General features: G+C 39.2%; 1 protein-coding gene across 5 annotated transcripts in view; it reads left to right on the top strand.

Annotated features, from left to right (window-relative positions):
* PCGF2 (polycomb group ring finger 2) overlaps positions 1–12,079 on the top strand; it is a 51,901-nt gene extending 39,822 nt beyond the window's left edge. For 3 of the 5 annotated variants that reach the window (XM_026686110.2, XM_087946783.1, XM_087946782.1), the window contains one exon: positions 71–4,804. In XM_026686110.2, coding sequence (XP_026541895.1) covers positions 71–430 — 360 coding nt within the window. In that variant the 3' untranslated portion in view covers positions 431–4,804. Of the gene's footprint in view, positions 1–70; positions 4,805–9,943 lie in introns of those variants that run through there. The other 2 variants (XM_026686116.2, XM_026686115.2) reach the window with 2 other exon arrangements.
* Positions 12,080–12,349: the final 270 nt, after the last annotated feature.

Here is a 12,349-nt window from a genome sequence, read left to right as displayed (position 1 = left end):
CATTTTTTTTTCTTTTGGAGAAACAGCAAGTTGCAAGTTGCTAATATATCCTGTTTCTTTCCTTCAATAGAATGGCCCTCTCCCACTGAAATATCGTGTTCAACCTGCCTGCAAGAGGTTAAAACTGTCTTCTCAGCCTCCCAACTCAGAGTGTACCAACACCAGTGGGGCTTCAGAGTGTGAATCTGTCAGTGACAAAGCTCATAGTCCAGCCACCTTGCCAGCTACCACTTCCTCCTCATTGCCAAGTCCTGTCACACCTTCCCATGGCTCCCCAAGCTCCAATATCACCACTGTAAGCATTCCAACCCACCCTGCATCTGGTGCCATGCTAAATGGCACCTCGAACTGCCACCCGGTGCAACCTTTGGCCAGTAGGGGGCGCAAAACAATGGTCAATGGTAGTCCAGTCATGTCCGCCTTGACTTAAAAGGAGTATCATTTTTATTGGGTCCTGAGTTTTATATATATTATGTATAGATAAGGACTGTGGTGGATGGAGTGGGGAAATTATGCATACTTATTTTCTATCAACTGATCTGATTTAATTTAAGAAAAAATCCAAAAAGTAAGAAAAAAAAATCCAAACACTTTTTTAATTTTTCAAATCAAAATTGTGGTCTTGTAACTGCATGGTGGCATTTGTATAAAAACTGCAGCCCTTTCTGGATGATGATTATTTCTTTTATTATAATTATTTATGTCCTTGATTTGTAGTGAGATTTGATGCACAGCCTTGGAGAGAGAAAATGCACAGTCCCAAATCCACCAGGCTCTTGTAGAAGCACATATGGCTTTCCTGGCTCCTTTTGTCAGATGATTGTCAAAAGGAGCCAGGACACTGATTATTTCCTTTCCCCGCCCATCCCCAGTCCATTTTATGCATCTCCATTCCAATCATGTAGTTTTTAGTCCTATATTTTTATCCCTCTTTTAAGGATCTTAGTTCCAACTAAATTAGTTCCAACTTGTCGAACCAAGCTACCGTTAAACAGTAATAGACATTTTTGTGCTTGGAAAGGGGCAACAATGTGCTAATTCTTTGCGATGTTGTGCTAGACGTTGTAGATATGCACTGTATCCAGAACAATAACATGGCCTGGGGGGGAAAAGGGTTAACAGCAAAAGCAGAGGGAAAGGAGTGAAGGCAAGAAGCAGAATCTCATAACATCAGTGCTTAGTGGTTGGATTGCAGATGAGGATGAGAACTGTTCTAGTTCCCATTAATGATAATAATTACTTGTTCTTTTCTTAAATGGGAGCCTAGAAATAGATTCTAAAGCGACCTCTTTGGTGGCATCAGGTTCCCCATTAATGGTTTAAGACCACATCTTCTGTAATCATCAATTGATCCTATATTAAAACAACAATATTGAGGGTAGGTTTTTCATCTCCACAGCAATGGAGGAGGATGCTGGAAGACATAAGTTACAAGAGGGGATCCTATCAATGTCTGGAAAGGCCTTGGTCTAGGAATTAATTAATTCTAATGTTCCACTTGTTTTTCTGTTCAGAAAATGCAGAATTGCAGTTGAAAGCTGAAGGGATACAGTGCCTTCGACTGGCATAACATCACTAGCCCTTCGTGTGGAGCAGTTTACATCATTAATCACAATATGGTGGCCTTGGCTAAGCACTTAGTTGCTGGAATAATATGTCTTGAAGCTTCACCTTTTATTTATATGCCCTTTCTTACATGTGTCATGATGTCACTGTTTTCAGAGTACATCTTTGCTCTGGTTTTAAATCTTTTCAGTCTTACATTTCCCTACCGAATGTTTTGGGGACAGTTTGCACACTAGCAGTTCTTTATCAGAAATCTCTTGGCTGTTTGCAGAGTTCTGAGGACCTGGCTAGAAATGGGCTAGGGACCATTCAGAAAATTGATTATTTCCATGTGACTTTCCTAAGCAGATTTGGCTGACTAATGTAATAGGCAAATGATTCATCCATACAACTCTTTGGCCTTTATTAGAAAAGTAGTTTTATAATCTTGATAATTCTTGCTTTTAGAGTTATGATACTTGATAGTGGTATAAATTTGTAGTGTAGTAGAACTACCATATTAATTTCCACAATTTGAATTCATGAAATACCTGCTGCAATTCTCAGCATTCAGTTTATAGTATAGTATAGATATTTCTCAAATTCTGTGGACCTTTGACTGCCTAAAATAATTAATTCATGGGATTTCCTCTTCTCCACAATAAGGTAGTCCCCAACCTACGACCACAGTTGAGCCCAAAATTTATGTTGCTAAGCAAGACTGTGAGTTTTGCCCCATTTTATGATGTTTCTTGCCACAGTTGTTAAACGAATCACTTCAGTTGTTAAGTTAGTAATATGATTTCTAAGTAAATCTGGCTTCCCCACTGACTTTGCTTGTCACAAAGTCGCAAAAGAGGATCCCATGAGCCTGGTTACACTGCAGCCATCATAAATATGAACCAGTTGCCAAGCGTCTGAATTTTGATCATATGATGCGTCAATGGTCATCAGTGTGAACAAATGGTAATAAATCACTTTTTTCAGTCTTGTAACTTCGAACAGTCACTGAATAAACTGTTGTAAGTTGAGGACTACCTGTATTATCAATGGTGGTGGAAGCAGCTATCATTTTTATTAGCAGCTACCTAAAACGCTGAGTATAGTGGTGCATTCTCTTCTTGGCTTGAAGAGGGCCCCTGACCGTGCATGTTTTCTCATCAGTCATGCACTCTGCTTGTTATAACTCCTCCCCTCCTGCTTTCCCTAGGAATTGGAGCTCTGCAGTCTTTGCATTCCCAGCTTTCCTACTTTTCCACCTTTTGGCAATCCAGAAATGTATAACACCCCCCCTTCCCCCGCTCTAATCCACTTGGTAGTCACTGTGTTATAATCATTGATTCAACAAGCAGATGTGTTTGGGGAATGCCAGAATTATCTTATTCCAAGTTCTTGGAATGAGAAATATTTTTGTAGTCTTTATAGAAACCCATTCTGCATTTTTTTTTAAATGTTTGTTTAATCTTGTAAATTTGGGTTGGAAAAATAAATACAGTGCCTTTCCAAAACAAATTTTACTAATATGCTAAGGTAGTGAAAAGAGATTTGTGGTTTTAAATTGATGGGGATGTGTGGGTGGAATCTTTGCTTTTGCTAATTTGTGCTTTAAGACAGCAGATGGAAATGCACAGCTTCCAAAGAGAAGAGATTTCTTCCGCCACTTTCAATCTTTTCCTTTAGACTAGAGAAAAACATGGTACCTATAATTACTCCTCTTCTCTCTCTTCCCGTCTTTTCCCTTCTCTTCCCAGTAGGAAGGGCTAACTAAACACAAGCACATTTTGTATTTTTGAAAGTTAAATCCCAGGGATTTTGTTTGGTTTTCCTGTAGTTGTTTCTCTGAAAAGCAGCTATTCGCACAAGTGCAATCCATGTTTGGAAATAAATTTGCATGGATAAGTCAGTTGTACCAGAAGTGTTAGAAAGCAGCTTGCCATGGGGGCAAAAAGATGGAATGGGTCGGAAAAGAAAAGGTGTGTTAACAGCCTGTGGTGGGTTCCTTTCAGGCCTTTCCTTTTCTAACCTATACTTGTGAGCCAGATCAACTGCCAGCACAAGAAAAGCAGTTTTAAACCTGCTCCTACTCTCCAGCTACTATTTTAAGAGAACTGGTGGATCTTGCACAACATGATGTTTGAAGTATAGTGTATTCTTTCCCTTTTGGCTGTCTCTTTATGGTTGCTCAAAGAATGAGAAGAAAGACCCTCTGCCCTAAGAAGAACCCCCCAAATTCTCTCTTTTCCACCAGACCCTTCCAGAGGCAAGACTATATGGCTGCTTTGCTGTCAAGCTGATTCTTTCCATACCTGCTCCTCTTAATTGTCTCCTTGTTGCTTATTCTGTCTTCCAAGTAATGCTGAGCAGTAGCTATCCTTGAATTAATTTTCTTGACTTTTTAAAATTTAATGTGTAAAGAAGAGGGGAATCAAAGTTTTGTGCTTTCAGCATCATTTGTGTTAGTGCCATAATGTCAAGTGTAAATGTATGCAGAGGAAACATGATAACAATGCCAGGCATAATCTGTTACTGTGGAAGTGGCAAGTCCCATGTGATATTTAGGGAAATGGTTTCCGAGCAGGATGATTCTAAAATGATTCTGTTCACCAGTCCAGTCCAGTCCTTTTTAAAATATTTTTAGAAGAACCACCTTTTGTTACCCTAGCATAACTTGCTGGCAAATTGTTTTGCATCTCTTGCCGCTGAGTTGGTAAACTGGAAAAGGCACTGTCTCTCATTGGGCTGCATTTAGTCCTGGGGCTTCTAGTTGCTGTCCTATATATTCATTAATGTTTTGTCAAATCAAGGTACTGAAGACTCAGAAGCGGTAAGGTAATACTATAGCCGTTTTCCTGAACCCAGTGCATTGGATTATATTGTCCCCAGCCAACATTTTGCTTATTCTAGTGATCCTTTCTTCTTATCCTATTGGCTGAGAGTGAATTTGGTACTTCCAGGGCATTAGGGCATGTTAAAACGTTGCTGGACTTGGACATTGGGAAAGTTTTTCTGTCTTTGTATATACTGAATAAACTGACCAAGGCAATTAAGATGCCTAATGTTTTCTTCCCCTTCACTACTTCCTCTTTTTTGTATTTTTTTTAATATGGTACAAACCAAATTGCTATGTATGTTTGCAAACGTATATGATGTTTTAATGTGCTGTAATATATTCTGATATTCATATATTGTTATTGGTTAAAACATTTGTATCAATAAAGCAGTTTGTAAATGGTAATAAATGATACAATTTTGTCCTTCAGTCTGTGGTCTGGAATATTCTGATGGCTTGTTGTGTGTTGCAAATTTCGCTTTTTCCTCAGATTCCAAATTATGCAAAAGAATCATAAGCTATTGCACTTATAGAGGAAAAGCTCATTAAAGGCAAAATGGTGATGGATGGGTATTATTTTAGAAGTGGTGGTAGAATCTAAAGTGCTGATCATGGTATTATGACCCCCTAGTCTGGTACTTTGTAATGAGTATAATTCCTTTTCATTATAAAAGTTGTTATGTCATTAAATCTGAAGGGTACTAGGAACAGGAAGACGATAAAAAGTAGCAATTTAAACTGTGATTTGACCACTTAACATTGTCATATTTGGATATCCTCTATTTAATATTCATATTTTATCCTCATAATCCCTGGCACCTCAATTTGCCTTTTTAATGTGTTGCTCAAATAATATGGATGGGTTGGTTGTGTTGTTTTTTTGAGAACTGAATTAAATATGGTAATAAATGTGTTTCTTCTTTCAACTGCACATTTTAAACATAATGCATGTGGTTGCTATGGAAGATAAAGGCCTTTCTCAGGACAGGCAGGTAATGCAACATTTTGACTAGGGGCAGAACACACCTTGGCAGCAATAGGCACTTGCCCCAATATAAATACCTTTCAAAGATAGACCCTTCCTCCACAGCATAGAAGGCCTTTCCCCACTGCCTAATTAATGGGATGCAGATTTTAAAAAGTCATATCCTCTAGTATCTGTTAATGTATTTTTTAAGGGTGACAATAAAAATGCATGGAGTTCCTACTACTGTGATCTTGGGTATACTTCCTAAATCCTGTTTACTCTTAGAACCTTTTCAAGGTAAGCTACTATTTATAACAACATTGAAGTCCAATGAGAGTTGAACATTTGCAAACTGATATAATTACTCCTTTCGCAAAATCTAATATTGTGAGGTCAAATTCAGCAACCTTGCTGACATAGACTTCTGAAATTTCAGACAGCATTGATTTAAAGCCAATCCTAGGAAAATTGGATAATCTGGAACTGAGATGTTGCCACATTTTCCAGAATCTTATTGAGGAATGGGATGGGTGACCAGCTGGAAAGCATCCCAAAATTAAAGGTTCTTTAAGCAAATTCTCACTGCTTTCTCATGCTGCATAAGAGATTCAGACTTTGGCCTCAAGAAACATTCACCTCCTTTAGACACTAAGTGGCTGCTCAGTCCTTCAAAAAAAAAAAAGGGGGGGGGGGTAAAATAACAGATAGTCAGAGTTGGAAGGGACCTTGTAGGTCATCTAGTCCAACCCCTGCCCAAGCAGGAGACCCTATACCATTTCTGACAAATGGCAGTCCAATCTCTTCTTGAAAGTTTCAAGTGATGGCACTCCCACAACTTCCGAGGGCAAGCTGTTCCATTGGTTGATTGTTCTCACGGTCAGAAAGTTTCTCCTTATTTCTAAGTTAAGTTTCCATCCATTATTCCTTGTCTGGCCTTCGGGTGCTTTAGAAAATAGCTTGACCCCCTCCTCTCTGTGGCAGCCCCTCAAATATTGGAAGACGGCTATTATGTCTCTCCTGGTCCTTCTCTTCACTAGACTAGCCATGCCCAGTTCCTGTAACCGTTCTTCGTATGTTTTAGTCTCCAGTACCCTAATCATCCTGATTGCTCTTCTCTGTACTTTTTCTAAAGTCTCAACATCTTTTTTATAGTGTGGTGACCAAAACTGGATGCAGTACTCTAAGTGTGGTCTTACTAAGGCTTTATAGAGTGGTGTTAGTATCTCACTTGATATTGATTTATCCCTCCGTTAATGCAACTTAACTTTTGCATTAGCTTTTTTGGCTGCTGCTGCACACTGTTGGCTCATATTTAGCTGGTTGTCCACTGACACTCCAAGATCCCTCTCACAGTTATTGCTATTGAGCCTGGTTTCACCCAGTCTATATGTGTACTTTTGGTTTTTCTTGCCTAAGTTAGGACTTTACTTTTCTCTACATTGAATCATTGGGTCAAGCACACATAAGGTCTGTCTCATTTGTCCAAGATTCTATCTGCATCCTCAGATAAAATGATACAAAGACCATTGATGTATCCACCAGGACAGGAAAGGTAGTATTGATATATAAGCAATTGTTTCTGCAAAATACTGTCACAATGAAAACAGCAGTACAATGCTAATCATATTTATCAGCATTTGTTTCTCCTCCAGTAAGTCTATATCCCAAAAGAGAGTGGGATATAGCAATTTCCTCCCTATTTATCTCGATTAACCTGGAAAGACAGATTCAATATCTGTCCAGTTGAGTGTTTGGGATGACATTGAGTTTAGCGTGGGGCTCGATGGCAAGGAGAACAATGGTGGATCAATAGGATACATTCTCTGGGAGCATGTACTAACGAGTGTAGTAAGATTCCTCTTGCCTAACTCTAAAGAAAAGATGGTTAAAAGAGTTATTGTAACAAAACTATTAAAATATAAAAAGAGACAGGATTTATTTATGAAACAAATTTGTGTGGTCACCCATCTATCAGAAGATACTTTGGGTGGCGAACAAAATAAAAGCACAATACTGTACAACAAAAACGGAAACAAAATTTGGAGACTCAAATAAAATCCACATCCACCCACTAATCACCCTATGCCAGTTCTATCAACATCTGTACTCCATTGCCTGGGGAAAAGCTGTTGTGAACTAAAGAAATGTAATTAATAAAGATTCATTTGCATAGCAGGATCGTAATCCTGCTCTTCCTATTGGCCCATTTAATGGCAAGTTATGATTGGTTCATTCCGAGCAATCTGATTGGCTATTAGCGGGCCGAGTCCCATTGGACGAGGTTCAAACCCTATAACAACATCCATTGGTCATCCGGATAGCAGTTCACTCTATAAAAGGGCGGCTGCTATCCGGGTTTTTTTGTCTCTGTTATCATGCTGCAAATAAAGAGCTGAAGTTCACGAGAAGCAGTTTCGTCTCCGTTTCTAAACCCATGCCTCATACTTAACAAAAGCCAAGACTTCATCGATTTCTAAAGTTCAGTAAGGTCTTCAACCGTGTCTTGGGGAGGCTGGCTGATCCATAAGGCAGGCCTCATAAATCATGAATCAGAGGTACACTGGGTGACGTTACTTCACCAAAAGTCTGCCTTGCCAAATTATTATGTCTGCTAAGACATAGCAAAAAGACCCCACAGGTTTAGGGATGTCTGTGGATGGAAAGGGGGAGTCAAGGTGGCAGTTGTGACTATGATCGGGGACCCACCCCTTTTCTATATGCAATGCCATTTTCTTTGACTACTTCCTATTCACTAAACCATTTATCTATTTTATTTAAGATTCAGTTGCTTGCCATGTTAGAGGCTGGTAATCAGTTGCTTCAGGAAATATGCAATAAATGGTGATGACCTTTCTGTTTCTGTCAGGGACTGAATAATACCTTTTTCTTAAACATTAATTAGATATAAATAACCCTTCCAATTTGATGTGCTGTACCTTTATCAAGGCTAAATTGAATATCACATTGTTTTCGGAAGATCATGATAGTGAGAAAAATACTGTTTGCATCCTAAGTTTTAGAATTTAGGTTTAGGTCACCTTCCAAGGATTTTCAACACAGAAAGCTTGCCAAGGAATGGCCTAGGACAATTAAACATGGCAGCCTGGCCACACCCACTTCATTGTGGGGTCCCCAACCACAGCCAAACCAGAACTGGGACAGAACTGGGTGCAGAGCAGAGCCAGGCGGAACACAACAGGCGATGGCCACCTCCTGAAAGGCTGGGAACAGGAAAACCTTGTCCCCAATTGCCCTCCGCTAGGATAGGCATTAAAGCAAAGCTAAAACGATTACTGGGTGCAATTAATAATGAAGTTCACTTGCATTTTAATGGGAGATGGGGAGGGGTTATCTTCTCTCAAGCCTGTAGTTCCCCTTCAGGGCAACAGAGACCAAGTCCTGCGAAATTGCCAACAATGAACAACTGTGTCTTCCTGCTATCTCCAAACAGAGTGCAGGTTCCCATGCCTTAAAATGCTAGGGGGGGGGCTGGTTTTTGTGTCTCACCCCCTGTGAGATGATATTCTCTAACCTGAAGAGTTGGGGGTAAGTGTGCAAAAAAAAAATTGGCCCTGCTTCCCTCTCAAAGAGGGCCCTTCATTGGCTCTCTCAGAAGACCAGCTTTCTCACTGGTTCCCTCAGGAGACTGGGTTCTGTGTGCCCCGGGCTGAGAATGGGAGCAGGCGGAGTTGCTCCCCTCACTGCTCTCAGCTGGCCCTAGGCTTTAATAAGGGGCATCATATACCCTCTGAGACTCAGCCCAGCTCTTATTTCCTATTTATTTTATTTTATTTATTTATTTGATTTGTCAATCGCTTACAAGCTAATAGATATAAGTATAAACATGAGTAAGAATACAGAAAATAGGTACGATTAAATGGGGACAACAGGACAGGGACGGGAGGCACAATGGTGTACTTATGCACGCCCCTTATCCGGGCCCCTAGCCGGATGGAAGGAGCTGCCTTCTTATTTTGAGTGACTTGCCTCCAAGAACTTGCTACTACCCACTTCCCCAGCCACATGTTACTTTTTCGTTCTGGAGATCTTGGCAAAAACACGTGTGAAGAAATCAGTTGAAGGAAGGGAAAAAAAAGATCTGTCCCATTCAGATCTGGAAAACTATGTAGGCCTTAGGAATTGCAACACAAAGAGCTACAATAGTTTATATCAAGTTATGGCCACATGATGGCAACAAAGCCTAACACTTCAGAGCATTCCAGAGGTTTGAAACAACAGGAGGCAACCAACATTCTTCCAGATGTTGCCAATATAACTGTTCCCAGTAATCCTCGCTAGTCTGAACAAAAGTAAGAACTGCTGGGAACTGATCTTCAGACAGATGTAAAGGGCTATACAATCGTCCAGAGTCATCTTATTGCTGAGAGTTGTATACATTTAATAAAAAGCTATACACACACACACACACACACACACATGCACATACAATACACAATCCCTATCTCTTTTATACATGCCTGTTCTTGGGAGCAGCAGGGCTTAATTTAGTAAGGGAGCCGCTCTTGAAAAGAGCTTTTAGCTTGTTTGTTGTTTAGTTCCAGGCAAACACTGAACTGAATACTTCTTTCTCTTTTTTCCAGACATGCTTGAGATGATTGCACAGAAGAATCCAAACCATCTAAATGCCCTGACCACTTCCAGTTATGAAATATCTGCAGATCCCCTCATTCCTATTAACACACAACAATATAAGCAATGAGATAGTTGGAGAGGTTGTCAGGGTCTGCAAAACTAAGTCTTTTTACACTTTTTAAGTACCGGTAGTTGCCAAATCTGTCAATATTGCTCCTTTGTATTTAATTGAGCCACAATTATAATCCAGCCCCCTCCCCCATACCTTCATTAAATCATGGATAGCAAAGCTAACAAGACTATATTTTTGCCCCATGTTTCCATGGCATTCAAAACATTGAGTATAATGGCAGAAATAAATATTGATCCAATATAATACTTTCTAATTTAATTCACAAATGTTTTCCCTCAAGCAGAACATCCAAAAATATTATTTGATCTGAGTGCTTACAGCTATAATCAACATACTAATATTTTGTCTCCGAATACTGTTTTCTCAAGAATTAAAAAGGAAAATTCTCATCCAAACATCTTTTGTAATGGGCTAGCAGCTGAAAACTTTTGCTTAACTCCTTCAAAATTATCGTCTTTTTAATCTTCCTTGATTGGATTGCCCATCAGAGATTAGATGCAATTCTGTTTGAAAAACACACTGCTGACATTCTCCTATCATGCTAATTCTGCAGCCCATAAAGGAGACCATTTTCCGAGGCAAGGATTTCTCACCACTATACCCTCTACTTTCCAGATCATGCATTCAGCATCAACCCTGTACAGTATAGAATTTCTGTCAGAAATCAGGAAAAATATTGTATCACTTCTCGCTCTGTTTCTCTTGAGGTTTATCATCTTATCAAGGAAGTGAACTCCATATTCTTCAGTTCATTCATGTATTTCTAAGCAGGTTTTCTGCTGCCATCACTGTATTCTGAACAGCTTTTGAATGCAGGTTTGCTGTCATGTCATCTCAATCACAGTCACTCTCAGCAAAACTTTTGAACATTTCAGAGAGTCAATCTTTAGAAAGCAATTATTATTTGCAAACCACATCACAAAGATATATAAATGTACATGGTATAACATGGGCTGAGGAGACAAAAATATTAGGAAGTTACTTTTTATACTTTTCATGTGGATGAAGGAATGAAGAAATTTGAGCTCATCCATAATCCAATTCCCAGGAGGAGGGTTAGGCCTTGCAAGCAGCCTACAAAGCTACTTATTGTATCTACTGAAAGGTGGCAATAGTTGATTAGCTGATTAAGTTTCCTGGGCAAATTAAAAAAAGATAGGCATATCAATATTTGTAGTGTTAAGTTATATTATAGCATATCATAAGATTTATTGGAAATTTCCTTCCAAGCAATTACAATAGGGCATGCTTCCCAAAATAGAACATATACATAATTTGAGGTTCCTCATGGACTCTAGTTCTTGTTCCATGCACAAGTGGAAACTATGGCCAGGAAGGACCTTTGCACAAAAACATTTTGTATCGTAGTTACATCCTTTCTTGGATTGGAGGCAGTCTCGCAGTCATTCATGCCTTAGTCACCTCTTACGTGGACTATGGCAACATGCTCGATATGAGCTACTCTTAAAAAACTACTTAAAGATATAATTGATCAAAAATATGACCACCTAAGTAATTAAAGATGTCTTTTGCTTTTCCTGCAGTAACATCTTTGCTCTATGAGATGCATGGTTAAAGTGTGGTTATCACTTACATAATCCAACATGATTTATATCCTGTCTTTCTGCTGTTGTTTGTGCCCATCTTGTAAATTCTAATAGATTTAATGCATTCTAGGTCCCTTCGATAAAGTATGGTCACCTTGTGGGACTTCACCTTCTTTGTAGCTCCATCTGCCAAACAGAATACCATTCCTTCTAAGTGTGAATAGCTCCAATCCTAGTCAGTTTTTTATAATGTTCTGAAAACCCTGTTCCTAGATGTTATGCTTTATTCTCTGGTAGCTTATTCTGATAGTTTAATTCTTCTGAGTTGGTTATCCTCCTAATATATGGCTATGTACTATTTTTTGTTTATACTTTGTACAGCTTTGTTTTAATCCAAATGTGTAAGCTGATTAGAGTTATTTTAGAGTGTGTTGTAGCAGATAAATAAATATATCCTCACTATACCATTTTTGTAGTGTGACTTAAATACCTATCCTAATTCAACCAACAGTTGCTTCTGAACACTATCTGTTAGATATTCAATGGGGAAACATCAGTGATGTCAGACTTTCCCCATTGGTTCATTTTCCAGGAGGGAAAATGAACAGCCATCAGTGGCTGAAATTGTGGACAGCAACCTGTAAAAAGAACAGCAGGCACACCAGGCAGCAGTCTTTTGTTCAGAGCTAAATAAAGAAATCTTTTCCTTCTACCGTTGTCCTGCCTCTTCAATC

Source organism: Notechis scutatus, chromosome Z (assembly GCF_049901735.1).
Source record: "Notechis scutatus isolate UNSWTSFEM ecotype Mainland chromosome Z, rNotScu1.2, whole genome shotgun sequence".
Classification (NCBI taxonomy): Eukaryota; Metazoa; Chordata; class Lepidosauria; order Squamata; family Elapidae; genus Notechis; species Notechis scutatus.
The sequence above is the reverse complement of the archived record's forward strand: the minus strand, read 5'-3'. Positions and strand labels throughout refer to the sequence as shown.